General features: G+C 35.0%; 1 protein-coding gene across 1 annotated transcript in view; it reads right to left on the bottom strand.

Moving 5' to 3' along the window:
• Nucleotides 1-27,751, bottom strand: part of Huwe1 (HECT, UBA and WWE domain containing E3 ubiquitin protein ligase 1) — a 146,043-nt gene that overhangs the window by 70,842 nt on the left and 47,450 nt on the right. The window contains exons 6-19 of the mRNA XM_048796695.1: nt 27,205-27,357; nt 15,217-15,279; nt 13,221-13,298; nt 12,436-12,483; nt 12,285-12,353; nt 11,573-11,672; nt 10,150-10,250; nt 9,833-9,983; nt 9,568-9,695; nt 9,003-9,143; nt 8,688-8,793; nt 6,799-6,960; nt 6,184-6,285; nt 5,632-5,712 (exon numbers count right to left, since the gene is read on the bottom strand). Coding sequence (XP_048652652.1) covers nt 5,632-5,712; nt 6,184-6,285; nt 6,799-6,960; nt 8,688-8,793; nt 9,003-9,143; nt 9,568-9,695; nt 9,833-9,983; nt 10,150-10,250; nt 11,573-11,672; nt 12,285-12,353; nt 12,436-12,483; nt 13,221-13,298; nt 15,217-15,279; nt 27,205-27,357 — 1,483 coding nt within the window. The remainder of the gene's footprint in view (nt 1-5,631; nt 5,713-6,183; nt 6,286-6,798; nt 6,961-8,687; nt 8,794-9,002; nt 9,144-9,567; nt 9,696-9,832; nt 9,984-10,149; nt 10,251-11,572; nt 11,673-12,284; nt 12,354-12,435; nt 12,484-13,220; nt 13,299-15,216; nt 15,280-27,204; nt 27,358-27,751) is intronic.

The raw sequence follows: 27,751 nt of genomic DNA on the forward strand, positions 1-27,751 counted from the left end.
AAAAATTATTTGAAAATATTACTAGTTCACCAAGAATTATAATTAAAAGTAAAGATGTACACATATACAAAGCAATCAAGACTGGGTAGAATCAAACATCAAAGTTGAAGAAAACTTCCAGAAGCATAAAAATATATTCAAAAATTATTTTTTAAAAAGAGTTTATCTAGTAATGCTCTGTGAGAGGAATGAAAACATAATGGCAGAACTAAATACATCCTGGTAAAATTTGTAAAGTCCAAGGATAAAGAGAAAATGCCAAAGATTTTTCAGAGAGAAAAGGCCAAGTACCCTACAAAAGAACAAGGACCAGTCTAAACAAGATGGTTATCTACAATAAGCAGCAATAGAAAATAGGTAAATTCTTAAAGAACAATATAACATTTTAAAATAACTCAAGGATGTATAATAGAATAAAATTAAAAATGAATCCAAGAGAGTGAAAGTTAAGGGCGGGGAGAGGGGGGAAGTAGTAATAGTATTAGTAGTAGAAGAGAGTTTAAAGGCAGGCTAAAGGTTTTATTTTGTCCTGTCTGGCAGAAGACATGGTAAGAAATCTAAAAAGTTTAAAGCCCCCCCCCACCCCCAAATGAGGGTAACCATTACAAAAAACTGGAATAAAAAGGCTCAGACAATGTGAATAAAGGAAAACATATTAACTTAAAAAAATAGATTTTAAGAGAAACATTGGAAATCATGAACAACACAACTATAGAAATTATCCAAGATAAAGAAACATATTAATATAAGAAGTCGTTCTGCTGGAAAGAACTTAAAGCTAGATTAAATACTTGAAAAATCTTAAAATGTGAAGAACAGACAAAGTAAATTATAGCCTAAGGCCCAAACTAAATGAATGGGGATTCAGTTTTATGCTTTTGACTTCCTAGGAGCCTTGGTGACTTGGGGGTTCAGGAGGGTTTCAGTATCTGGGCTGGACACAAAAGCAGAGGGATGTACCTTTATTGTATAGAAAATTCAATATAAAAACAAAGTCTGTTTATTTTACATATGGCAATGACACCAATCACAAGTGAGAGAACTGAAGTAAGAGCTGCTGTTTTCTACAAGCAGATCTATAACCAGACTGGTATAGGTCAGTGAGCTCAGAATAGTTGTCAAATTCAGGATCATTTCCTTTAGTGCCTTCCACGCTGGGAATATATTGCTTCTCATACTTCACACATTCCAGTAAGTCTCCCATGTCTCAGCTCACATCAAGGCTCCCACAGAGGAAACTCATTTTAATGTCATAGCTGGACAATTGCTCACATTTTTTCAGATAAACCAATAATATCTATCCTGGCCCTTGGTTCAATGGGTCCATGGAGATCTCTGGCCATCACATCCTGAGCCCTTAAATTCTGGACTAAATGACAATGGCATCCCCATACCATTGACCCTATCCAACCTTTAACCTCCCAATGTGATATTGTGCCATCCTGCCACTGAAAGAATTGCCAACAGGAATGTTTCAATGGGTAAACATCTCTCTCCTTTGCAAAACAATTTAATCAAGCCATTGCCCCAATACCCTGGCACAAATCACTATGCCCTCACAATTCGACTGCAACAAAGGTTCGTGCCAGTTGGACTTCCTGATCCCAATGACTCTGATCAGGGTACACACTTTCCTGTTCATTAAGTCTGTGCATGGTCCTTAAAACAAGGCATTAATTTGATCTATCTTACTGTCCACAGACAGCAAGCCTAACAGAGACATACGTACGGTCCAATCAAGGACAGACACCCTTTAAATTTGCAAAATGGATAATGGTCTCCTAAATGGTTTCCTCCATTGCCCACTGCCATAGTTACTGTGAACTCTCATTCACTTTAATGACACCTCTCCCTTCTTTTGCTTCTTTTGATTGTGTTTCAATCCATGATGTACTAGTGCTTGGACTGAGACTGGATAATAAAACCAGTCCCAATGAAAATTAGGGCCCTCACCCTACTATTTTTTATGCCATGAGATATGTCACAGTCCTTTCCTAACATGTTAATTGTAAAGGTTTGATAACAGGAGCTTTCTACTTCTCAAGAAATGTAGGTCTTGATACCTGCCTGGTATCAAAAATTGCTTCTTCCAAAGAGGAAAGGAACAACTTAAATTACTTTCCTGAACCAACATTTCAAAATATTTTTGATGCTAGTTCTGGATCCAGTTTATTACACAAATTTTGAATGGGAAGACACGAGAGAAGCTGGAATGGCAAGACCTGTTAATACCCATGAGACACAGCACCTCTAGCATTCTAAAATCTATATACCACAGGCCTAAAAATATCGCTGTGGAATATTTTGGCTCTGGTTCACCAGTCTATGACTCACGGCCTAGGTCTGGGATTCTCGTTTGGCTGCTTTTTGACCATGTTGTGATCCCAGTTGGGTAAGAGAAATAAATTACTCCATAACTCTACAGCCAAAGGAGTATTCATCTTCGGCTACTTTTGTAATAGTTTCTCAAAAGTATAGAAATCTGCACCAAGGTTTTGGGCCTAGCCCAGGACTCCTATCAACCTATCATACCAAAGCATTCTAGATGATGATTTCAGTACAACTATAGGGCCAACCTCCATGCTGACCCACCCCACAATGTTAACTGCTCCTAAACTGTTCCACATCACATATCATAACTCCAGTCATCAGCTCCAAATTTCACAGTTGAAAGCTCACAATTGACTCTCCCCACAATTCTATAATCACTACACACATCTACATTCCTTAACCTGACAAACATTATCTATAATAGTATCAGAGAATGTCATCTGAGCCTTAGACCTCCATCAATGTTAAAAGGTACCCTAGCCAAGGCAAGCACTTAATACATTCAAGTATTACCCCCTTGAAGTCTTTAATATTTACAACAAGTTGTCAATCTCTCAGGTTAAGGGATGTATAAAAACCACGATGGCAAGTGTCATAAATTAGGCTAGAAATAGCATAAGCAGACCTGAACAGACAATGTAAGGGGTAAGATTAGGAGGCAAGCAAAAGGCAGTTGGGGAGGTTAAAGAGAAAACAGTAAAGAGGATAAAGGTAGGTAGTGTAGAAGAGCCAGGGGTTGGGCATTAAGGAGAAGGAGTAAAAATTTTTACTGGCTGGGTTTCAACACAAAATTATCACACCAGGACACTGAACTAACCATACACTTACTCATTAATTTCCTATTCCTGAACTCCAGGACCTTCCTATACTCTCCCACCAATTGATAACATAAAACAATGATGTCTCCCTATTGAGACAATTTTATCCTTGAATATCTATCCTAATATAAATTCACTCGCTAAAAACTAGACCTTCCCACCTGTATTGAGCTACCAATTCTGTGTCACAATTCCTGCTCAATACTGTCATACATGCTACTCATAAGAATACTCTTTCCTTCTAGCTTATACAACCTAACCTGTGTCTATAGCCATTTAGTACCTAGAACCCATTAGATCCAACTAGAAAGTATAGCTGTCTCATCATTTCTTGCCACAAAAGGGGCACTTGGCCATCTTTTTACCTATAACACTGGGAATAATCTCTACTTATTTATTTATTTACTTATTTATTTATCATGATGCTGGGGATTGAAGCAGGGCCTTGTGCATGCGGGAAAGCACTCTACCAACTGAACTATATGCAAAGCCCCTCATCTCTACCTTTGCAGTAATGGGCTCACAATCAAATTCTGTAACACACACTCACCTCATAGAGGTCACTCAGACAATGTCACAACTTCTGGTACATTGTATAAACCACAAAGTACAGGCCTTAGAAGCCCTCAATATGGGACAAAACAATAGATTTACTATGACAACTGAGAAAACAGACTGGCAATAGGGCGGGGGGGGGAGATGCAGCTCAGTGGTAAAGCACTTGTCTAGCATGCACAAGGCTAGGCAAATCAACAACAACAACAAAAAAACCACACTGGCAACAAATCACCCACTGGCATTTCAAGCTGGAACATGTACCTTAAAGGGACTTCCTCTTATAATAACTGAAAAAAGATGGTCTAAAAGTTCAATAAGTAAGACAACAAACCAAAACAGCTGATTATTAAAATATTCCAAGAGATTCACAGATACCCTTTTATTTCTCTTCCTGGCCATCTCTTCCTACCTATGTGAAGGGCTTTTTACTATCATTTATAGAGCTAAAACAACATCTACTAGAGAGAGAAGATGGGAGGGGAGGGGGGATAGTAGAGGATAGAAAGGGCAGCAGAATACAACATACACTAGTATGGCAGTATGTAAAAAAGTGGATGTGTAACCGATGTGATTCTGCAATCCGTATACAGGGTAAAAATGGGAGTTCATAATCCGCTTGAATCAAATGTATGAAATATGTCAAGAGCTTTGTAATGTTTTGAACAACTAATAATAAAAAAAAGAAAAAATAAAACAACATCTACTAGCCTCATTACTTTGAGTTGCCTTTGTAAATTTGGTCCAAGTATTATTTACAGGAGGGTTGCTGTAGTAATTCAAATGTCAAGAGATGAATTAAGAAGACCACAGGGGAGGAAATGTGGACCTTCAATAATATACTGGACTTGGTGCTCTAAGTTTCAATTTCCTCCTTCATTATCTTGATAGGACTCACATGCTCCACATTCACACCTAAGAAGCACAAGTGTCCTCTTACCACCTCTTAAACTTTCCATTAAACGAAAAAACAAAAGCAAAAACGACCATTACCCAGGCACTTACTTTCTCTCAGTTCTGGACATTTTCCCAAACCATGCCACCATCCCTGCCCCTGACCTTGAATTTCCCCACCTGTGTACTAAAAATTTTTTTTTTAAAAATCATAACAAAGGACTAGTCCTGAGTTTTGCCATCGAACCTAACCTTGGAGAGGTTCCATGTCCAGGTGGAGATGCTACAATATAAGAAAACTTCCTCAAACAACCCACAACTATAGTATAAGGAGACTTTTAGTATTTCCATATTTTCCCTAAATATCGTTAGATGTTTTAAAAATATAATTTTATTTATTAATTTTTTTGGTACCAGGGATCAAACCCAGGGGCATTTAACCATTGAGACAGCCACACCTGCACACTTTTTCATTTTTAGTACCTTAATTTTTTAATGTGGCGCTAAGAATCAAACCCAGCGCCTCATACATGCTAGGCAAGTGCTCTGCCACTGAGCCACAACCACAGCTCCCCATTAGATTTTTAAGGAGAATTCTAGAATTCTAGCACAACATCCCAAATATTTAAAATGCTCAATAAACATTTGTTATTTAAAAAAGTCAGATTTTAACAGGAATGTCATGTCAAAGACTTTTTTTGTTGGCAAATAACTAGGAAGTATCCATATACTCTAAAATTGCGTTTTCTATAGTGTGAAAAAATTTTCTCTATCACAGTTTGAGAGTCTGAAATTCAATTATGAGACTAGAATTATTCCATCTGGATTTCCCACACTAATGTTAGGAATTAATAATTAAATAGAGCCATGTTTTCTTTTTGTATAGCACACTAAAGTACAAATACAGCATAACATAAGCCAAATGTACAGTAATACTTTTTATTACAAGTGATTACCTCTAAGTATATATGAAACAGAAAGAGTTCTGTCATGTTATCCCAGCTCAGTAAAACCAACTCTCAATTCCACTTACCAAGGAGGAAAAGTGATGGGCCATAGTATTCTGCATTGCTGATGATGTGTTTTAGGGAGGTAGGCAGAGAACCATCCATCACTAAGAAAAAAGTTAACATTAAAGAGTATATGATTAGTCTAGGAGTACTATAGGACTAGAGATAATTGAGAAATGTGTTAAACTGTGGTAAACAGAGTTCGTTTTGATTCTGACCTAATGTTCCCTACTTGTCTTCTCAAGCTATTATTTTTTTCACCATCCATGCAATCAACTTGCTAACACTGGGTCAAGAAGAGAACAAAGACATAGAGAATGTGAGAGATGGGTAGTGGAATGAAAGTGCAAAGCTGGAAAAAAGGTGGTGTGGGAGTGTATGTTAATCATTATGAAAATAACTAAACAACTCTCAGATCTAAGAAAAGTGATACCAAACAACTAAAAGCTTCAAAATGATATGGCCTTTTCCTAAGCTTGCCATTTAGAGCAGGTGTCAGAAGAGTAGGAAAAAAAAAAACACAGTCTTTTGTAAGAGACAAACATCCTTTGAAAAAAGCATCTAGAATCAAATACCATGCCGTATGCCATCTGAGAAAGCAGGGTCTTGAATGGCCTTCTTGAGGAAATTCAACATGGATTTGAGAAGTGCTGCTCTTTGTGGAATACACTGGACTCCTGATGAGGGAAAAAGGCAAGAGAATTATGCTGAATCATTAAACCATTATGAGCAGGCACATAACACAAGTTCTAAGAAACCTATATCTACCACAGCCAAAGTAGCAGGTATTAGAAGTGAAGTCACCACATTTTGGGAAGAATATATTGAAAATGGAAAAGTTAATCACCAAGGATGGCATAAGAGCAGTATAAAATTAGAAGTCTAAGTAAAAAGGAAAAATTACCAAGTAAAAATATTCAATTTTGAGCCTTACACAGTTACTATTTTGGATATTATCTGCCCTTCAACAGAGTTCATTTGATAATCAATGTGTGAACTGTTAGAAAACTATAAAATGCTATATAAGACACATTATTATAATAAAATGGAACACCAGAAGGTGAAGTAACATGCAGTCTTAGGAAGCTAACCTCTCAATGTACCACTTAATAAGCTCCCTCTAAAGCTTTCTTCTTGACTTGTTCAACAAATCAGTCACTGAAAGACTATGTATTTAAGTGCCTACGCACCAGGACGGGGGCCAGGGCCAGGACCGGAACCGGGACCGGGACCAGGGCCAGGACCAGAGATGCTAGTACTGCTGTTGGAACTTGATGCCCTTAATTCAATTTCCAGCCGGTGCTCCATAGATATGGAAGAGCCTGGACTGCTTTCCATAGTCACATCTGCAACTGAAGAACAAGTTAAGAAGGATTAGGAGATTGAACCCCAAAACGAAAAAAGTTTGTGAAAAAAGTTATCCACAAATAGAAAGGTGTTAAACATCACAATTTATTCAAAACATACAAATTAAAAACAATCATGCAAAAGAAGTTCTTCAATATTTCTCACCAAATTGAGTTAGAGGGAAGTGACAGGTAAAACATGCAATTTCTTATACTACTTGTAGGTAGTAGATAATAAGTAGAGGTTTTTGAAGGAAGGTAATTAAAATAAAAGCCATTGGGACATTAATATTCAATATACTGATATGAAAGGAAGTCTATGATACACTGAATGAACAATGCAAATTGAAGAGTATATTTATGATCTCATCTTCTGTGATTAAAAAAGCAAACATGGAAAGATAAATATCTGAAAAGAACACCAAACTTGTAGCTAGTTTCATTTATACTTTACACACCTGAACAAAATGATTTCAATGAGTAGAGATAATCATTTCTTACTATTTATATACATAGTAAAATTCCATTGTGATAAGCCACTGTTTATGTATAAAAATATTTGTTTACATTGTAAAATAATTTCTTCAAACATATGCACATAATATGAAAAGCAATAACTTCTTGCTTAGATATCTGTTTTTCACTGACAATATAAAGTTCTTCTAAGAGTACAGATCCAACTGAGGACTAGTTATTAAATATGTAGATTTCCAATTAGAAACCTATTGAATCATTGCAGATGGGGTCTGAAATTTTAGCAAGCACTTATTATTATTCTGCTTACTAAATTTTGATAACCAGTGATATATAATGAACTGTGAACCTTAAAATAGTCACCTATAACATACCGGATGATAGATGTAACACTTTACTCAACACTCTGGGATCTTACCCATGAACTATGAATGCCAACTTGCACCCAATAGACTAGAAAAAAAATGGGCAAGGGGGCTTTTAGCAACAGCAACAATGCAGATATAAAATCAGAAAAAAAGGGAACAGCATCCAATAGATATTTACTGTAAAATATGGAATCATTATGAATTCTAATACCTTTATCATAAGCATGGTAATAGATATATGTAATGACAACCCAGATAATTAAGACAAATTAATTTAAATTCTAATAAAGTAATTTTGGGGAAAAGTTTTTCTTTTTGGCACTAATTAAACTATGCATTTGGAGTGTTTTTAAAGATGCATAATAAATTAGATTAAGAATATCTTCTCATGTCTTTCTGATTTTATGATAAAAGTTGTTCCCTACCCAATAACATTTTCACCTCTTCTTTCTCTTTTCAAAATCGCCAGATGAAGGTCTCATTTTAGAGTTTACATATTATGCATGCATCTTACAAAACACATTATTAAACTCCTAGGATATATCAGGTACTGTACAGCAGTGAACAAAAAGATACTCCTAGTCCCATAGAATATTTTAATGGGAATAATAATATAATGAACCAATAAGTAAAAATATTATTAGAACCACTATACAAGTCTAATGCAGCTCCCTATCTGCTTTACATTCCAATTCAACTTCAAATAACTTGCACTTTCTTTTTCTGATCATCCTTGTGAAAAACTACTTGCAAATCACTTTAAAAATTTTGTTGATGGAAATACATATGCAAGTGAGTTGTGTACTTTATAGTTTAGGAGAGAGAATTAAAATTAGAATGGTAATCAGGAAAATACAAAGAACAAAAATGTTGACTTAATAAGTTAATTACCATCCATATCAGTTTCCATTTCTTCTCCTTCTTGGGTGGTACTGGGTCTCTGGATCTTTGGCTTGATCACAAATGGACATTCTTTTCGGCATAAATCTACTTCATGCTACAAACAAGGAAAAATAAGAAAATTCTGTATGTTTTTTTTTCAAGAATTAGAAAAAACAATAATGAAGAACACCACAGGCAGGTTACAGAATTGGTTTCTAAACAAAAAAAGAGATAAGGTGGTTCTTTTAAGTGATTAGCATAATTTCTAGACTCAGTTCTCACAGTATACAAACCCTATGCAGAGTGCTCCTTGGATAACAGTACCTCAAGTCTATAAATGAAGATAGAAAGTCCACTATGGGACTGAAAAGCTGCCATGTCCAGGTTAGTGATGAGGTCAACCACTCTGACGGCTCTTGTGACAAATGTTATCTGGTCCTGTTCATCACCAAGAAACTTTATGACCTACCAGGGAGAAATGAAGAGGGGGAAAAAAAATTAACAAAGCGGTAAAAACTGCATTCTTTTATAAACATGCACTTAGGGGGTATTGGGGGAAGGCATGTGTTCTACTTTTTGTTCTTGCCAATGATAGCCCCATTTCTTCAGGAACTCAACCTGCTTGAAGTAATGTGAACATCAATTAATTAACAGAATTAAATAATATAGGGAGAAAAAAGTTGGTGCCCAGTGCTCAGCACATACTAAAGCACATACTATTGCAGCACAATTTACAAAGTACCTTAAAATACATTCTCATCAGGGTATTTCCTAACATGATGCTAAACGTGGCAATGTCTTATCTGATCTCAGTGTGAAACATTCAAAATGTACAATTCTATACTCTAAGTAGATTTCCTCACAAATGAATTTTTAAAAAGAAGAGTACCTTTAGTAAGGCTTCCATCATTCCACAGGAGACCAAGGCTTCACCACCAGCATCGTAGCTAGCCAGATGGTATAAAAAAGAGAAGAGAGCAGTGGCAAACTGGTGAGGGTATGGATCCATGGAAGGATCTACAAGGGAGTTTGAGAGAGGGAGACAAAGAATAAGCTCACAATTTGGTGTTAAGCTGGCAGAATGTTAAACCAAGCCAAAAAAATCAAAGGGCAGGATCCTTTTCTTGCTTAGGGTAATCACCATCAAAACATACCAATCATGGCCTGGATACAGTTCCGCACAAGTACAGGTAAAAATCCATGGTAGGAGGCAGTTCCAGTACAGTCAATAATACTGCTGAGTTTGGGTGTTCTTTCCAAATGTACAATTGATGTTAATGTTCGTAATGAAGCAGCTTTGATCTCCTTTAAGAGTACAAAGTAAACAGAGGATGTGTCAAAAAGGTCATAAATAAAATATAATAATATCCTGAAATAAAGTACAATAATATCCCAAGCTCAAATCCCCAGGGAAAAACAAAAAGGCAAATTGTTATGAGGTTTATATGTAAAAGAGATTATTAATACTTACCATAAGCTGCTTATCTGTTATCTGAAGGACATCTACCAACTCCTCTATCAACCCATTATACAAGATACTGTTTGCTGATTCCTGCAAGGCATTGGAATACACTGCAAAGGGAGAAACAAACACTTTTAAGCAACAAGGCAGGGTTAAGCCACTGCTTAACAACAAATCTTCTGGAAAGGTTCTGGGAAAGAATTCTCTTTCAACAAATTCTGTGTCCTCAATGGAGGACAGAATCACTGAATTCAAGAGAACTGTATCAACTATGGTGAGATAAGCTCTACATATCTACCCTATCCATAGATCCCCCAATTAAAAAGTATCAGTGATCTTGAACAATGACATTTGGGGATGGAAGTAGGGAAAAGAAGGGTTAATTTTTCATAACATCACTATTTGATATAACTCCACTATGCCTTGAACACAGACTTACATTTAGCCTTTTAATATGCTTCTGTTTTTACTGAAAACACTAATGTATGTTATAAAAAAGAGAATTAATGGACTATTGCAGAGTAAGTTATAAATTTATGTGATACTAGAGTAAAACTGGAGAATGCATGTAATCCACTTTCAATCAATTCCACAGCAAGGTAATACTGAACACAATCCCCTAAAGTTAAAACAAACATGATTTTAGTTCATTCATTTAGTTTTCAACAAACACTTCCTGAGCACCCATTAATATGCCAGAAGTTATGCTGGGTATGACTAAAAGTATGAGAGAAGAAATTTTATGGAAAGAAACTCATAGTTTATAAGAACAACAAGTAAAAACATAATGAAGGTAGGTAATAACTGCAGTTGTCTTTTTCTACATGCCTTGCCTGCATGAGGTTGTTTTCTAGGTTTTCATTTAAACCTCAGACCAGCCTATAACTTTAAGTATTATACAAATATAAAATAAAACTGAGGCTGAGAGGATAAACATTTGGCTAATAATCTGCAAAATCAGGGTAAAAGTCCAGGACTGATTCCAAATGCCATGTTTTCCATCCTAGTACCCCACCATAAAAGCAGTTAGGTATACAGTATTAACTATTTAATGAATAATTTCTCACTTACTTTAAAATCGTACCACTATGAGGATGGGAGACAGGAAGATGAAACAGCATCAAGAAGAGCAGGGACCAGTGGGAGATGACTATGCATTTATACATTATTTTTTTTTAAAAAAAAGACAACACCTATGTGGCACGTCAACAAGGTTCATATCATATCCTATCTTCTTCTAGTACAACTTCAAGGAGTTCAACAATGATGAATGACTACAGTGAACCCTGGGAATGCTGGTGATTTTTCAATTAAAGCTGCCACCTAGGAAACTACAATTAAGCCTCATTGCAAAAAAGAGGGATGAAGTTCAAGGGAAACCAAGTTCAAACTGCTCAACTAGGATCAGTTAATTATAGTGTTTTTCTCTTACCTAATATAGATATCGCATGCAGTCTGGCCTGAACAGCTTGTAATCGCTTCCTGTGATTAGAAAAGCCATGGGCCAGCCGTATGTGTGTAAATAACAGCATCTATACAGAGAGAAGGCCTGTATTAGGAAATCACTGGGAAAGGTGAACATTCTTTCTGGTTTCTTTCCTAATGGTGTGGTTGGTAACATGGTTACTGTTGCTATTTTGCTAAAGTACCAAGCTGAGTTTACACCATCCAATTTGAGCTTAATAAAAAAATGAAACAAAACAAAAAACTAAAACAAACAAAAAAAAATGGGAATGACAAAACTGGGATTCACCAAAGTCTAACACCTCAAGGTAAGCCAAGAACCATCACTAAATCTATAGGTGATAAACAGGGGAAATTTAGCACAAGTATTTGACCACTGCCAAAATGAGCAGAAAAAATTAACACAATTAACATTTTCTCATAAATACAAAATGTTGAGAAATGTACCACTATTTTGATATGCATAATGAGTTAGTTTACATTTTCCTCAAAATCTTCTAACTACCAATAAATTATTAAATGTTGGTCTTATAAAAGATGAGGAACCTAAAAGCACAGAGAACCTAATTAACTATGGTCTGACTCAAAAGATGACAGGCTTTCTGCTATGCATGACCCCTAGCACATGGTCTATTAGTCTATTCGGCCAACTAACACATGGACATTTTTTGGACATATACCTGCTTATCCTTAGGAATGCTGTACATTTTGGTAAGGGACTCCATGATTTCAGAAGGGCTTTCTGAAATCTGCATTAGGAAAAAAAAAATACAGTTAGAAATAAGAAGTCAGTCAAACAATAAACAACTAGCTACTGAAGATCCTTCTTACCTTGTCAAGTTGCTCTATGTGAATGTAATGTAGTGTGTTACTAGTTGTCTGAAATTAAAAAGATAAGAGAGCCGTCAGGAGTCACTAAGCACTCTAGTTCTCTCCACCATGTTTCATGAGCCATTCATTCTTAAAAACTCAAGGTAACTTTCAAGTCCTCCAAAACACCCACTTTACATATAGAATATTAACAAGAAAGCTTCTTCAAAACCAATATATTAAAGAATAATGCCAAAATCCAGGCACATTTCATATTCTTCTTTCCTTATTAATCCTCAACTGGCTTAATCTCCACAGCTTTAGTATTCACAGCAAAGATTGTACCCATGAAACACACTTTGAGTTGTTTACAAGGCAACATTAATGTAGAAAGACTATTTATTAAATATTATAGGTAGAAGAGCATCCTATGTGTAACATAATAGAGAGACTTCTTGCGGATTGGCTTAAGTAGAGAAACCTGAACTATCATTACTCTCTATTGGGGCTGTAAGAAAAACACAAGACACAGCAATATCCTATATAGGAGTCCTATCTTTTGGTCATATGAATTATGACCAAATAAATTATAGCCACTATGTAAGTTAAGACCCAATTCTATCAGAGCAGAGCTCTATAAGTACGTAATTACTTACTCCTAAAGAAGCTGCTAGATATACTTAGATTGGGAGGGCAACAATGCAACTCAACACATTTTCTTATTTAAAAAGGAGATGATCTAGAAAAGTCAAACTGAATTATGGTAGATTGCAGACTGTATCAGAACAAGTCTGAATGAGACTCACCCTTTTCTCGATTTTGACCTCGGCCCCAGGGTCTGCATAAAATTCAAAGTGTAGTGTAGTTGCACTGGGTGGGTATTTCTGTGCATAAAAGAACATCAAAGAATAAGATACTGAGCTTCAACTGATCAAGACTCCCAACTCTCCCTCAAACTCTAGCCATGTGTCCCAACTCATTTTGGCAGAAGAATGAGCAGCATATTTAGCACCTACAGTGCCTTTAACTCCTTGTCTTATACCAGGGCTCAAATGAGACTTGTCCAAAACAGAATCAGGAGTCTGGAGCCCAAAGCTCCAAAAATCACCTATATTTTTTACTTGTAAATACCAGTAGCCCTTTTTTTCAGGAGATCAATTTATATTGCAGTTACTTTCCAGGGTGGCACAGGCAGAAGAGCAAATCCAAGCAATAATGAGTAAGAAGGGTTGGAGGAAGAAATACCAATGTCATCTAATGAATGCAAAATGACACGGAAACCTTCTGAAATAACTTATTTGAAGTATTTCTTCATAATACTAATTATTCTTTCTGTACTATTCTACACATCTCACGACATGTATTTTTCTGCAAAGGTACATACAAAGAAACCACGACAATACATCCTCTTTAATTCTAGAAAAACAACATGACTAACAAAATTGGTATCAAAATAGCATGCCCATTAAGGTGTCTCCTTGAAAGAAACCACTAAGAATAGTTGCCTCTGAAGATGAGGTAACCACTTGCATACCCCTTTATACTCTGAATTTTTAAACATGTCATGCATTACATTCACTGAAAGTACACATTATGCTTTTCAAAATTTCATGACATGTCAAATCTAAATAAATAAAAGGATGTACAATTCCTTTTTTTTTTTTCCCTCTTGCAGTGATGGGGTAGAACCCAGGGTCCCAAAGATGTTAGGCATGTGCTCTACCAACTGAGCTACATCTCCAACACAGAAGGTATAATTTCCCAACATAAGCTAAAATTAAAACGGGTAACACACATCGTGCAAGCCTACTATAGTATACCAGTGTTTTGCCTAAGTGGCAAAGAATAATTTCAAATATGCATAAGGAGATTCAGAATTAATCCTCTAAACTTTAAAAATGAAAAATTATCTTCTCAAAATTAAAATTCCAAACTCAGACAACATTCATCTCCTGTATTACTAATATCCATTCACAAAATACTAAAGAAAGTATACCAGATAATGTGGGAAACTAATCTGCTCTAATTTTTGGGTTTCTGTGACCAGAAAAGGAACCCTTATTCTGGAAGTTGGGGAGGCTTGGTATAATAATTTGCTTCATTTCACCACATTCATTTCTGTAAAACATGACAACTGTTGAGCTGGGGTTGTGGCTCAATGGTAGAGCACTTGCCTAGCATGTGCGACACTGGGTTCAATTCTCAGGACTGCATATAAATAAACGAACAAAATAAAGGTGTATCAACAGCTATAAAAATTAAAAACAAAAAAAATGACAACTGTCAATATACACTAGGCACAGAACTGTTATCGAAAATCCAACTGTGTCTGTGAGTCCACAATAACATGTCTAAACAGAGGGGAGGATGCCCTGCACACACAACCTGAGCATGGGTGAAAGATAGATGGGTAAACATGAATGCATAAAGGACAGTATTAAATTCTCAATAATCCTAAAAGTAGAATTGCTTTCCAAATAGCCCTTCCTAAATACTGCCCAGAGCTCTGATAGTTCCAGTGTGACAATTCAAGCAACTGTACTTTCAGTGTTTTAAAAATCACTTTCAAACTAATTCAACAAATGAAACTTCCCACTCAAGAAATAGGTATGGGCATACAGAGCTGTATCTGAGATTCTTTATCTACTATCAGCACACTGAGAGTCCAAGCATTATTAGACTCCTTCCTGGTCTGCTATATCTCAACTGATTGCAGGTTCCTTAAGTCCTGATATCAAGTAGAGTAAGGTGTAGAAAGACCACAGATCTGCCAAGACACCCACATCCTAGAAGGTTACTTACCATCATATGCAAGTCTCTGCAACATTCTGCAAGTCCAAATCCATTCTCTTTTCCACCCCAGCTCTTGGAAAAGGAAAAAGACAGTGTAAAGACAATGCATGTGGTCTTACGTGCTTATATGTACAAAATATTTAAGAGTACGCAGTTCTTTGCAGCATTCTATTGAGAAGACATCAAATGTGAAAGGTCAAACACAAAGAGGGAACAATATAAAAGCAAGAACTTAGAATTCAAAGCAAGATGGTCTATCTAAAGGAGATTCCTTCAGTGAGATCAATTTCACAGTTCTATGAGGCTGCTCCTGGTAAGAATGCAAGCAGCAACAGCGAGCCATTGCATTCCACATGCCTCTACCCATGCCTGCTGACAGTTCAGTAATATCCCAACAGGCCTACATTTACACACTGCCTTGATCACCTTCCTCACCAGAGTGAAATCACTCAATTTCTAGGACCTCTCTTTTTGAAGTGAGCTGAATTGGCAGAAGATTCTGCATTGTTTATTGTTGTACTTTGTCACCAAAGTCTAAAAGCTCACCAACAAGACCCTGAAGTATTAAGGAGAATGGCTCAATTTCTTACAAATCCAAAATCCAGCCATATAATCTAACCAGACTACATCTTCAATGGCCTTTGAAATATCATTTTAGCATTTATATTTATTATTGTATTTTAAGCCTAAATATTTTCCAGTCATCATAGCTACAAATATATAAGTAAATCACTTCCATGCTTCCCTTACTTCTGTAGGTAACTCATACCTGCCATGGTTTAAGCAAAATTGCTCCTTAAATCCATGTCTTTAATATGTTCACTTGAACCCAGTGTGGGTCAATCACCTGGGATATCACTGCATCCTAATATGGTGTATATCCTCTCTACATCTAAATGTGTCCTCATTATGAAATGCTATTACCATATCATCACTTCTCAATGAAATCTTTAAAATAAATGGTGTTAAGTCCTGAAGCCGCCATTCACAGAGGTCTCCATTATAGAATACTATTCTAAATCTGGGGGATAGGGGTCAAAACAATCTGCTTATCCACTGAGAAATAAGCTTTTTTATACTACTGGTAGCCTTTCTTGCTTCAGGTATCATATATGAAACAAATAAACAGAAAAATGGTGACTATCTCATTAATTATCCAAAGGATGGTATACCACTAGTACCACTTTCAAGCACAGAAGACATTTTGTTACCTACAATGGATACATTACAACATTAGGGCTTTCTTCTCTAGTGGAAACCCTGGTTAGAAAGCCTGTCTAAACACAGGGAAATTCCTATCTCCCAGCTGGTTAACAATAGACTGTTCTGGGGGAGTGATGACAGTGAAAATGGCAGAGCAGGGGACTCCCAAGGAACCATTCATCCCTTCACAAAACTAGTGAATATACTGGCAAAAACTTTTGCCATCAACTTTATCACAACTCTGGAAACTCATCAAGTTTAGGGCAACCAGGAAATGCCTTATTAAATAAAACAAAAACAGCTGAATCTCAGTATGAGAGCTTTATGATAATTAACCCACACACCCCAGCTCACAGCAGCCTTAGAGAAAAGGACATATTCCTGTAGTAAGCAAAATGAAACTCTCAAATAATTGTGGTCGTTTTGGCTGGTCTGGTATACTCTGGAAGAACAAGCTCAAAGGGCTTGCCATTATTTAGCCTAATATGGAACTCTCTTACAGGTGGGGAAAAGGGAAGGAACTTGCTGAAAACATTAAGACATACAGTTCAAGCAAACAAACTGAAAAGGCTTGGGAAGAAAGGCTGAAGTATGAGATGCTTAGTGGAATGAAGGTTTTGGAAAGTTTCACACATTACTGGGAACCTAAAAGGTTTCATGACAGGCCTAGCACATTCTTGGCAAAGACCCCAGAAAGTCCCTGAGCTCCCACCTGTGACTGACTGACAGGCTCTATGCAAGTAAGGCTATCCCAGGGCTATAAGCTTTTCTGGCAAAAGCATGCCCAACAATCACACAGAGCTCACTACAGAGACCAGAAGATTTTAATTTATTTTTTAGTTCTAGGTGTTTAAAGCAAAATCACTAGATGATCACTAAGCTACTATAGCTTAATTCAGTGGCAATACATAACACATACTTTATGAAATTATAGATGCTCTGTGTTAGGATCATTGGCAATAACCCCAAGGTAAGGTGAGGAGTATCTGGAACCACAATGATTTTAAATTTATAAGGCATGCAAAGAAACAAGAGAAATGGCCTATACACAGAGAAAACAAATATAAACCATTCAAAAAATATGGACATTGGATACAATAGACAAAGACAGAAAACAAATTACATTAAAATATGCTCAAGCAGATAAAGAAATCATTACACAGACACACACACACACACACACACACAAACTAAAGAAAATGATAAGAATGATGTCTCACCAAAGAATATCAATAGAGAGAGAAAAATTGATATGACATAAATGAAAAATTTGTAAGGAGGTTCAGTGGCAGATTTGGGCAGGCAGAAGAAAAACAGTGAACATGAAAATAGATCACTTCAGATTAAAGTATATAGAAAGGAAAAATCTAATGGATTAGTAGAACACTATCAAAAGTTCCGACGTATGCATCAGTGTTTCTAGGAGGAAAGAAGAGAAAGGGACAGAGATGCCATTTAAAGAAATGATAGCTGAGATTTTCCCAAGTTTAACAAAAGATATATATGAATCTACAAATCCAAATAGTTCAATGAACTACAGGAAGTTCAAACCTAGAGAACAGTACATTATAATGAAACTGACAAAGGCTAAGGACAAAGACTGTATCTTGAAAACAGCAAGGAAAAGTGACTTATTATTAAATTAAGCACAAGGGATCTTTAGTAAGGACAAACAACTGGTTTTCCTACAGAAACCATGAATGCCTGAATGCAGTGGGATGACATATTCAAAGGGCTTTAAAAATTACCAACCAAGAATTCTATATATTACACAACTATCCTTCTAAAATTGTGAGAGAAGCCACTACAAGCAGACCTGCCTAGAAGAAATGCTAGTCCTTCAAGCTGAAATGAAAGGGTACTAGACAGAACAAGAATCCACTCAAAGAAACTGAGAACCTAACTACATAGATAAATAGAAAAACTCCGTATTAATGTACTTTTGGTTTAGAACTCCTTTTTTAAAAATGTGCTTTTAAAGATTACTACATAAAACAATAAACACGCAACTGCATTGATGGGCACACAATATACAAATATGTAATTTGGATGAAGACAACAACATAAAAAGGATGAAGTGAACCAGAGCAATGCAATAGCTAATACTTTATTTACAATTAAAAGCAAACAGGTATTAATTTGAATTAACACTTGCTGTAATTTCCAGGGCAAGCACAAGTAACTAGACAAAATCCAAACAAGGTAACAGAAGACTTAAAAAACACTAAATTAACTATACCTAGCAGACATATAAAGAATATTTCATCCAACAATAGAATATACTTTATCTTCAAGACATGTGGAACATTCTAAAAGATAGACCATGTTAGGCCACAAAAAAAACCTCAACAAATTTAAAACAAATGAAATCACACAAAATATCGTCTCCAAAGAAAACAAAAAAAATCAGAAATCTGTAACGGAAATGTACAAGTACATTCTTAATCACCAATGGGTCAAAGAAAAAAAAACATGGAAATTAGAAAATTCCTTAAAATGAATGAAAACAAAACACAATATGACATAAATTAAAATATGTACATTGACCTGTTAAGTCTCATTGTTCCACATCTAGGACACCTATTTAAAAACTTTATTTAAGAATAAATATACTACTTGCAGGCTATAATTGTGGCTCAGTGATAGAATGGTTGCCTATCGTGTGAGGCACTGGGTTCAATCCTCAGCACCACATAAAAAATAAACAAATAAAATAAAGGTACTGGGCATACGATGTACAACTTTTTAAAATATATCACTTGCAGTATTTCTTGTTGAAAAAATGGGTGAACAATTAAAGCATTTGAGAATATATACAAAGGATTATACACTCCAGATTATGATTTCTAAACTATTTTAATGCACTTGTGTCAATTTTGTGAAATTTGCACAGAATTGAAATCATGGGATAAATGGGTTAAAATGAAATAAATCAGTAACTTAAACTCAATGAAGTAGAAAAAGAACTAATTAAACCCAAAAACAAGCAGAAAAAAGGAAATTATAAACACCAGAGCAAAGATAAATACAAAAGAATATAAAATAAACCATAAATTGGTTCTTTTAAATGATCTAACAAAAACAGACAAATCTTTTGTTAGACAGAGCAGGAAAAAAAAAAAAAAGATGTCTGCTCTTGCTTTCTCTTTCATTTTAAATATGCATATAAGTAGGAGGAATCAGTGAACCAGGAATGATTAAAGAGGGGGCTATGCTCATCTTCAAAACCAGGAACAAGTGACTGATTTCTATGATCTTTACTTCAAAACTGAGAAAATGATGCCTAAAGCATCCTTCTGAGAATTAAATGAGACAACAATGTGTAAAGTACAGGTCCAATATTCATTAAGAACTTAATGGAAAACACCTATTGTAAAATATTGTTAAATATTCATGCATTAAAGGTATTCACTACAGCATTATTCATAATAGAAAAATATTAGAAATTACCCAAATAATGAGAAATATGAAGAAACCTGAGATAACCACTGTTGACATCATTTGACAGTATTTAAAATATTCACACACAGAAGAGGGTCATACTGTAACAGAAAAAAAATTTTCTTCTGTCATGGTATTAATCTTGTTCCTGAAAAGATCTTCCCCATTCTGAACAACATAAAAGCATGCAGTTATACTTTATTTCTGTCAATGCTTTTATAGATTCATGTTTTTAAACACTGAACTCACTTAGTAGACCCTAATTTTACTTTGATGAGGTAGGATCTCTCTAAATTGCCCCCTGGACAGTGAGCAAACTGTTAAAATATCATCCATCAGCAGTGCAAGCAATGTAATCCCAGTGGCTCAGGAGGCTGAGGCAGGAAGAGTTCAAAGTCAGCCTCAGCAATTTAGCAAGACCCAATGCAACTTAGTGAGACCCTGTCTCTAAATAAAATATTTTAAAATGGGCTAGGGATGTGGCTCAGTGGTTAAACACTCCTGGGTTTGATCCTTGGTACCTAAAAAAGAACCAAGCCACTCTAATTAAATGTTATAAGATTAAATCCTTAAAAAGGCCAACTCAAACTTGATTCACAAATGTTGGCGACTGTTAAATTTATGGAATAGTACCATTGTATTAAATATAAAAAATGGATTTTTACAAACTTACACAAAGTTTATATGGAGATAACACTGATGCTAACACATTTAGTAAATGAACCGGGATATAAAAGTATATATACCTGAGTCATTTAATGAAATATACATAAAGGCTAAGAAAATGTACCAAAGTGATACAGCATGATTATAAATATTCTTCTGTGTATTTCTACATTTTTAAAATACTGAACACATTTTTATTAGAAGAAAAACTTACTTTGTCAACAAGATGAATCTAGGTAATGTTGATTATTATACGGTTCTATTCAGAGTAATACAAAATATTAGAGATTTCCAAGATAATATTGCAGATACTACGATTTCCATTTTATACTTAGAGAAACCAATATTACCTTGATTTACTGACAGAATTAAGTCTTTATTTCTCAACATGCAAGTGAATGCATATCTGTTGCACAAAGCAGGGATAACAAAAAGTATTTCATATTCGGGAGGCTGACTAGAAGATGAAAAGACATAAACCAAGATTTCTATTAATATCACTGTTATAAGAACTGGAATTATATATCCAAAGATATAGGAAAGGCAGCCCACACCCATAAATTATACTTCTCGGGAAATTCTACATTTTAGAGAAACACTAAGGTTTTGAATTTTAATGAGGAGGGGTGGAGAAATGTAACAGTGCTTTATGTTTTGAATATAGCCCTTGCTGTTCTGCCACTGCAACTTATTTTTAAAATGGACATGTTTCTTTCTCTTCCTCTCTCCCTGCTCCCTGTTTCTCCCTCATCTCAGGGGAAACAGGATTACCTTTCTTTCCCATCCTATCAATTATCTGTCCTTGAGCACACACCCACTGTAGGAATGAAGTAATCTCGACTTTGGGGAAGGCACCAGAGATTTCAAAAACGGCTACCTCCCAAAATAACAAAAGAATTTCAATTCGAACAAAAACATGTGAAATATAGTCTTTGAATCACTTCTGAAAAACACCCCTGATCCTGCTCCTTCACTCGGAAAGGAATACAACTTTTTCCTTTTTCTAAAAAAGAAAAGAAAGAAAAAGAAAATTTAATAAGGGGTACTAGGAATGGGAGCTACTGTTACTAAATCCATAGGATAATACTATCTTCCCTTAAACCTACAAGATTCTTTTACTATATTAGCACACCAAAGCATCAAACACACAAATATATTAGACCAAAGGCAACAATATACTACACATGTCAAGATTCCAAATTGTCCAGGACTAGAAACCAACCTTGATCTATACTCTCTGTTAGCCAAACCAGAACAAAAAGCAGTGCACCTGTCAAAGGCTGAAGTATTGCAAAATGCAAAGGAACAAAATGGAACTACCTTCCACAAAAACTAAAACTGACAAAAATTCATACTTTAATATTCGTGTGTGTCATTTAAAAGTACATTCTGCATCTTAACCCTTACTTTCTGAATTTTCAGAACATTCAATGTAACAAAGATATGAAATAGTGATAATCAGTTTCTAAAAGCAGGCTGAATTCTGTTGGGTGATATTGTGACTCTTACGTGAAGTACAAATTAACTGTAGAGTCCTCTTCTATTAAATGTAAAGCTTACTCTGAAATCTCAAAAACATCACATATGGTGCAGCCCTTGGAGAGGATATGGCCCGAGTAAGCAAATAAATCAGGATTCAAATCAGTTTCATCAATTCCTCATTGTGGAGATTTATAAGGAATTCACATCACCTTGGGAATTCTCACACTCCTCATCTGTAAAATGGGGATAATTCCTACTCTCAGAATGTTAAGGAGTATATATTAATAGTATGAAATCAGGTAATGGTTTATTAAAAGAAAGTATGATGGAGCATAATAGTCATTAAAATATATCTGCACAGAGCCATCACCAATACTTACACATAACTGTAAAAGTAATATGTAATAGACACATTCTACCTAGAAAATATATTGAGAATATAAAAAGTGAAACTATCCTCTTCCCAAATGTACTTCCTTTTGTCTATATATATATATATATATAGTTTTATTTCTGGACTTTCAAAAACTATAAATAGGAATCTTCAACTAGCAGTTTTTTTGCTTAGAGAACATTTCAGTCAGATCTTTCTATGTCATACATGGGATTACGCCACATAAATTTAAATAGGTATTTCAAAATGTTTTTAAACAAGGTTACAATATCTTTTAAGCATGTTTTTGTGCGTATTTAAATACATCTGTAACACAGTTTCCTTAAGATGAAACTGCTGTATAAAATGTACACATTTTAAAATGAAAGATGCTGTCACAAAACCTTACAAAAGGTTATTCATATACCAACAGACCGTACTTGTTTCCCACAAACACAACCAATGAGATATTACTGCCAGTCTAAGGGTTAAACGTCACTTCACTGTGTATTTTACAATAATTTCTAGTGTGATCTTTTCATGTTTTACTGACTAAATTTAAATACTGAATACTCTTCTGTGAACTGTTTATATGCTTTTGCATACATTTTTCTGAATTACATCCATTTTATTGATTTGTAGGAGCTGTGTACATATTATTCCCTCATTGTATTAATTACCTAATCATAAAGAAATCCTATATTTTCACAAAATCAAATCTGTCAGCAATTGTAATATGGTTTCTGCCTCCCTTGAATTCCTTAGGAAAGCTTTCCTTATCAAAGATGTTAAAAAGTAACTAGTATTTACCTTTAAATAAATGCTTCCAGGATTTATGTGGTAGAAGAAAGGATCTAACATTTTCCCCTCAAATATCCAACTGTCCCACAATTTTTATCATAAGCAATATGAGGTTATTTCCTTCTGAAAATGTTTGTCTATTTCTGTACCATGTGTCAAACTTTTAAAATTGCGGTGGCTTTACATTCTGTTATCATATAACAGCAAACGAACCTGATTCAGATACTTTCTGGTTGATGTAATAGATCTCCACTTAGCCAATTAGATCAAGTGCATTCTTCATGATGTCTGTTCAACATATTCACTGATGCAGGCATTCTTTTGCTCCTACCAATTAACTAACTGTATGGGTGTCAAGTCAGGTGTGTCTCCCCCCAATTCATGTTAGGTCTGTTTTATGTATTATAATTATATAATTTCTAGCACTTTGTAAAACAATGATTTAAATGGGAAAGGTATGTAAACTAAGGGGAATTATTTTATTAAGACCCAGGGCCTGGGTTAAATACCAAGCACTGGGAGAGGAAAAAAAAAAAAAAGACTAAAAGACAAGGTACTAAATTTAAAAACAGTTGTCAAATTAAGGAGGAAATATTCAGGGGAAAAACATAAAAAATTAAAGGATTCTGTATTCAGGTTCATTTACAAGTGTCTTTAGATTGTTACATCAGTTTTTTTGAGGTAACAGACTTTCTTACTCAAAGTCAAGTCTTTGGCCCTACACGGAAACTGCCATGTGCTTTAGACTTTAAAAAAAAGTCTAAACAACAATTACTTTTAAACATTTCCTGCTATAACAAGATTTTTAAAATAATTAATCTACCACCTGTTGATTCTGGTTTCATCAGAGGCCTTTTACTATATTCAATCTTTCCATGCAAAAAAAAAAAAAAAATGGTATGTCTCTACTTAGATTACCTTAACAAAAAGCAAAGGTCTACTGCTCTAATAGAAATTAACTATTGCTGCTTAGATTTATTTTCTTTTACTTATTTATATAACCATCTAGCCCATTATTGATCATTCAGATTACTTTTCCCTGCCACTGGCAACACTTAACTTACATATTTTATGTATATACACACACTTTCAACTTATATATTTTATATAATATTGCTTCAGGTGCACATATTAAGTTTCAGAAACAGTATGGAGCAGTAAACACTTTTTTTTGTTTACCAAGAACTTTAAAAGCTACTGAGGTTCCTATGTGTATTTGGTTTGCTACTTCTAACTGCTACATATTATCATGTCCATGTACCACTTTTTACATATTTAATCTACTTATGATAGATCCTAGGATAGATTGCAACTCCTCACTACCACGAACAAGGACACAATATTCTGACATGTCACATTTATGGAATGATAAGAAACCATATTTGTGATATATACACCCAGAAGTATCAGTCTACATTCCTATCAGAAATACATAAGGGTTCCTATAGGCTCACAAACCTGTCAACACTGCCCATTATAAAGTTTTCTAATTTTCTCAAATCTGATGCTTTCAAAACATCTTGCTGTATTTTTATTTCCCTATTAATGAGTTTGGGCATGAACTCACATGCTGGATTTCCTGGTATATGAACCACCTATCTATATCCTTCGTTTACCCTTGTTGAATTGGAGGAATTCCTCAGATATACAATGTTAATAGTCCTGTGTCCGTTTTTAAATACTGTTAAACATCTCTCAAACTACCATGGGTCTGCTGACTTTGGTCTTTGACAGTACTGCTTAATTTTGTCCACAGAACAGCTGTGTTCAACTAATTGTTTGAAAGTATTACCAGTCCATGATAAAATGAGTTTGTACCAGAATGTTATTTAACCACATCAATAAGCACACTATTAAGTACAAGTGACATTTTTCTCAATGAAGGTAGAAGGTATTGATTTACGTTCCCATCTAAGTGCCCAAGAAGTAGCACTAAGTAATGACATTTTTCACTGAAAAGGAAGTCTTTATTTTTTATTATAATATTCAAAATTTTACCTTTTGGTTTATTCTTTAATGATCTACATTCCTTCCCCAAGAATATATCACACATCATCTTTTCTTACGTTCATAAGTTTTTACCCAATAGAGCTTATTTCATAGATACTACTTCATACTGTGAATTTTTTGGGGGTAGTAGAAATTGAATCCAGACATGCTTAACCACTGAGCCACATTCTCAGCACTTTTTGTCTTTTATTTAGACATAGGGTCTCACTAAGTTGCTTGGAGTCTCACTAAGTTGCTGGGGCTGGCTTTGAATTGTGATCTTTGTACCACCGTGCCCAGCTGAGTTGGGTATTTTTAACCAATCATTTCTTTATTGGTCATTACTAGTAATGCACAGAGAAGTTAATTGTTTCTATGTATTGATCTTTTTCTTGGCTATCTCATTATATTTCTATTAATTCACATAATTTTATATTGTCTCACCAGGGAACCAAAAGACTTAACCCCAACACCTCTAAAGAAGAAATTCTATTAAGCAGTCTTCATTTCTTTTTTTTTTAAAGTATCTTTTTTTTTATTATTTTTTAGTTGTGGATGGATAATGCCTTTATATGTAGTGCCTCATAGTCTTCATTTCTTTTCTCTTCTATTGGTTAGAACCTCTAATACAAATTTAGATGAAGAAAGAAATAATAACGAATAATAAATAAATTTAAAACTTCCTTTCTCAGAGTTGTGCTGAATTTTATCAAATGATTCTGAAGCATCAATTGAGGTATGGATTCTTCTGTTACTTGGAGATCAAATGTTGAACTGCCTTGCATTTTTAAAAATATGAGAAAATGTGTACTATATGTTAAGAAAACTGATTATAGGGGTAAGCATGTAACTCAGTGACAGAGTGCTCAACTAGCATGTGTGGAGCCCTGGGTTCAATTCCCCAGCACCACTAAAAACTTAAGTAAAATTTAAAAATATAAAAGGAAACATGGTGCATCCATATATACATTATTTATGAATTAAGTAAAAATGTTCAAATTTTAAAAGAGGCCATACTGGAGTGTATTATAGGTGACTGGTGTGGTATTTATAATTTCTCTCCTATGTCCTAGAATTTTTGCTATACAAGTTATATTCATAATCATACAAAAATGATTTAAGTCATCATAGCATCTTAAAATAGCCCCAAAATTGTGTTGTTAATTATGTCAATTGTGAGGTGACCATTAAGTTTACCTTTTAAAAACGAGCCTTTACATTTTTCTTTGAAGACACTATCAATGGCTATTTCTCAAACCCAAAGTATGAATTATCAATAAGCCTCTAGGAATATTGGAAAAAAGCTTGAAAGAATCGAACATTCCTGTAAAAGCTTTTGACTTCAATTACAAGGATTACAATTATAAACTAACTGCTAACCACAGCACTAATTACCACAAATTTATTCTAAAACAACTCTGAGGATAGATATACTACTAAGCTTTCCATAAGAAAACTGGTATCAGAGGTAATAAGCAGGGCTAAGACTCAAATTCAGATCTTGATTTATACTTTGTTATGTAGAATCTGATTCTAAAAGCTTTTTCCAGAATTGAAGCAGCCAGATTTGAAGAATTTCTGCTTTGCCTGCAAAAATTCACGAAATCCTTCAAAATTACTTCTTTTGAGTGGGGTGGGGTGGGGTGGTGTCAGGAAATGCACTCAGGGGCATCTGACCATTGAGCCACATTCCTAGCACTGTCTTTGTATTTGATTTAGAGACAGGGTCTCACTGAGTTGCTTAGCACCTCACTTTTGCTGAGGCTGGCTTTTAACTTGCAATCCTCCTGCCTCAGTCTCCAGAGCCATTGGTATTACAAGTGTATTCCACAAAATTACTACTTAATAACTGAGAACACTTAACTTTTTGGGGGATGGAGTGGGGTGGGAGGGATTTAGCTATTGCCCCAGATAGATCTGCTCAATTAAGCTAAGAAAGTTAACACAGAGAATTCTGATCCACTTTGATATTACATGAAGCACCTATTGAAAGGACTATATGTTCTAATTTTTGTGTTCTTCCACTCTTCACCCAAACTCACCTCTGCCAAATGTTGCAACCGTGTTAGCAGTGGGGTCCTCTTGTCAGATCCAAGACGTGTGATATAGTTTGATCTTTTGCTAAATACATATAGAAGGTTAAGGACTGCCAGCACAACTTGCATATCAGAAGAAGCCAACAAAGTTGTCAAATGCTATAGGGAGAAAACAGGGCAAAGTTCAAGGAATCAGGCACACACAACCCTGAAAACTTAAAATGCCAAACTTAAAATGCTAATGTAATGTTAATTGTCAACATTCACAAAGCAATCAAGAAGTTTGCTCACAATACAAATTATAAATATTTGAGAACCTACATCATCCAACCTTGTCCACAAGGAGTTTACAATTTAGCAGCTGGACAGAAAGTACAAGAAAAGTAAAATCTGTAAATAGCAATTCAAAATTGCACAGAGGTCCCTATAGAAAGGAAGAGATTACAAAAGAGACAAATGTGATATAATACACATGTGGAATTCAAGAACATTAAGTTTCCAACTGGACTGAAAGTATTATGATAATTCTATACTCCTACTAGATTTATGACAA

This window comes from Marmota marmota, unplaced genomic scaffold (genome assembly GCF_001458135.2).
Source record: "Marmota marmota marmota unplaced genomic scaffold, marMar, whole genome shotgun sequence".
Taxonomy (NCBI): Eukaryota; Metazoa; Chordata; class Mammalia; order Rodentia; family Sciuridae; genus Marmota; species Marmota marmota.